The 2,906-nt window shown below is 40.1% G+C and overlaps 1 protein-coding gene across 1 annotated transcript; it reads right to left on the reverse strand.

The window, feature by feature from the left end:
- Window positions 1-221: 221 nt before the first annotated feature.
- On the reverse strand, window positions 222-2,208 carry LOC142664407 (germ cell nuclear acidic protein-like). The gene is made up of 8 exons (XM_075843477.1): window positions 2,137-2,208; window positions 1,820-1,882; window positions 1,526-1,610; window positions 1,404-1,443; window positions 1,094-1,238; window positions 879-1,008; window positions 574-781; window positions 222-309 (listed from the first exon to the last, which is right to left on the reverse strand). Exons 1-8 carry the CDS (start codon window positions 2,206-2,208, stop codon window positions 222-224), a joined length of 831 nt encoding a protein of 276 aa, XP_075699592.1.
- Between the last annotated feature and the right edge of the window lie 698 nt (window positions 2,209-2,906).

Consider the following 2,906-nt stretch of genomic DNA (forward strand, 5'->3'; position numbering starts at 1 on the left):
GTCCTGGGTCAGATTGTATACGAGACCCCGATCCTGCATGGCAACAGCGCTAACCACTGAGCCACCGTGCCGCCCCAAAATATATGACATGACCATATTGTGGTGGAAGATAGAGATGTCACTTTCCACAGGTCTTCTGGATGACTTCTTCTATGTGCTGCCATCTTTGCTGGTTTTTATTCTGGCTGATGATGGAGCATGATGGCTACTGATGGATCTTCTCAGTTCTTGGTCACGAGGACCATCTTGTTGTGACAGGAGCCACACAAAAACCTCTCGGTGTCAAGAGACTCTGTCCATCGTCCAACTCTAGGGGGAGAAAAAGCTTATATTAAAGACAAATCCTAAAAACCCAAACAGATCCAGAATAAATGATGGAACCCCCTTATATTCTTTCTGTAGAGACTAGTCTCCAGACAACAGTAAAGCAAGCAGTGGTGGTAACTAACCCATTATACATACTCAAGTATTACAGAAAAAGGGCAGAAATACTAGAACATGACCCCTCCAGCCTCAGGTCCGGTCTTTCTCTGCTTGACACAATGTTGGCTTTTATAACAGATGGCATCTTACCTGAATTGGCACCCTGAGCATTCATAGACCACCGGGTAGTGGATCTCATAATCATGGTGTTGTGTAATGGGTGGCAGCTCAGGGTGAGCCAGGTTGGCCTCCTCACAGTAGAACTTCCATAGCCGGCCATGGCAATCCTCCGCTCGTCCATCGATGATCCAGCAGGCAGCGTGACACATCTCATGGATCAATGTGTTTTTAACTCGTTCTGAAGACAGAGGAGGAAATAATTACAATCAGTATTAACGACACTTGGAAGATTTCACAGCAGCAGATCTAGAAATGGTCCATGATGTGACACCGACCTGCAGAATCGCAGACTTTGTCCGATAGTTGGATAATGGCGCTGCGATCCCCATTGTTATTAAGGAAGCCGGTGCGACCGCATGTTTTTCTCAGCCTTTTATTCCAGCTGATGTCCATGTGTTCAGGAAGCTACAGAAGAAGGAAGGAGAAAATCTAGAAATATGACAGAGACACCTTTACATCTATGATACACGGAGGTTTTCTGACCGTATACCTGATTGTCAAAGACGCTCTGGTTGTAGAACTCGTACAGACGTCTTGTCAGCTCCTGTTTGTTCTGATGGAAATTGGTCACATATTTGGATCTGGGAGAAGTCAGGTCTCTCAGGAAACAGTTATTGATGGGACGCTCCTGTCTCCTGATAATAAAACATAATAGAAGTTCACATATTAATAATGGAAATATTCTAAGAACATACACAATATGGAAACACACATAAAAGCTTATCTGAGAGTAATTATACTGCCACCTAGTGACCAGATAACATGAACTAGATAACATGGTTTATAGAGAAATACTCTACCTTGTCTCCTTCTGCAAAAAGCTGAATGGAGAATTGGGCTCTGGAAAATACAAAAAAATAGCGTCATATACTTATCAGTAATTCAGTTTTCCTAATCAAGAAAAAAAATCTTTATTGTATACCTGACTCTATATGTAACAGGGAAGGACCAAAGAAACCATCATCATCCTCAAGGCTACTTGGAGACCTTGGAATAGGCGGGTGAGACTGGAATAACGAAACATAAGACTAAAACAATTAAAATGAAGGAGAAGAAACAATGTAAAAGTGTAACTAAATACTGTAGAGAAGTGACCGCCGACCTGATGTAGATTCTCATCACTGCCGCTGTCCTGTGTGTCCGACTCAAAAATCTCACGGCACTTTTTTTTGACCAATAACTATGAAGGAAAAAATAAAAAAAGTTACTATCTTACCTTTATAATCCCATAAATTTCAATCACAAATAGAAATACGAAGTAAAACATCTTCTCATTCTCCTGGATAAAAGGGCGGCTTTTAAATAATTTCCCCTGCTTCCCCCAAGTTACCCCAGTCTGGCACTAGTATAAGGATGGAGCTGGCACTGGTGTTGCTGCGTTTATACCCCGGTCACAGCTTGTAAACTAGAATATTGCTGTGATTTTTCTGGAGAATGGGCTGTATATACTAGGAGTGTGGCTGTAATACGGCTTTATATTACATGCACCATATTAATGTGCCATAGACAACATTGTGTAAAGCCGCCACTCACCTGGTCGTCACTGCCGCCGTCCTCTGTATCAGATTCTATAATAAAGCAACGTTTGCGCTTCTTATTTAACATTTTTGCACAATTCTAAAGCAAAAATCTCTCTCCACAAATTCTATCACCCTCAGCGGATGTGTCCGGAACTGGAACTTTTATCATCTCTTCATATTGTGACATCATCATGACATGTGTGGAATCACTGATATTGTGACATCATGACTTGAGTGACATTTTGGACTGTAATGTGTATGTATGTATGTGTATGTTTATATGTATGTATGTATGTATGTATGTGTGTGTGTATATATATATATATATATATATGCCTTTCTTTTGTGTGTATATACACTACCGTTCAAAAGTTTAGGGTCACTTAGAAATTTCCTTATTTTTGAAAGAAAAGCACAGTTTTTTTCAATGAAGATTACATTAAATTAATCAGAAATACACTCTATACATTGTTAATGTGGTAAATGACTATTCTATCTGCAAACGTCTGGTTTTTAATGCAATATCTACATAGGTGTATATAGGCCCATTTCCAGCAACCATCACTCCAGTGTTCTAATGGTACATTGTGTTTGCTAACTGTGTTAGAAGGCTAATGGATGATTAGAAAACACTTGCTTGAAAACCCTTGTGCAATTATGTTAGCACCGCTGTAAACAGTTTTGCTGTTTAGAGGAGCTATAAAACTGACCTTCATTTGAGCTAGTTTAGAATCTGGAGCATTACATTTGTGGGTTCGATTAAACTCTCCAAATGGCTACAAA

Source organism: Rhinoderma darwinii, chromosome 12, assembly GCF_050947455.1.
Source record: "Rhinoderma darwinii isolate aRhiDar2 chromosome 12, aRhiDar2.hap1, whole genome shotgun sequence".
In the NCBI taxonomy this organism is placed as follows: Eukaryota; Metazoa; Chordata; class Amphibia; order Anura; family Rhinodermatidae; genus Rhinoderma; species Rhinoderma darwinii.

Bases quoted from the DNA above. Each gene is read 5' to 3' on its own strand.
- LOC142664407 (XM_075843477.1), bottom strand. From the start codon at position 2,208: ATGTTAAATAAGAAGCGCAAACGTTGCTTTATTATAGAATCTGATACA. The intron at 1,883-2,136 runs GTGAGTGGCGGC...CCTTTTATCCAG, and splicing joins ACGGCGGCAGTGACGACCAG to GAGAATGAGAAGATGTTTTA. The intron at 310-573 runs GTAAGATGCCAT...TTCTCCCCCTAG, and splicing joins TGCTCAGGGTGCCAATTCAG to AGTTGGACGATGGACAGAGT.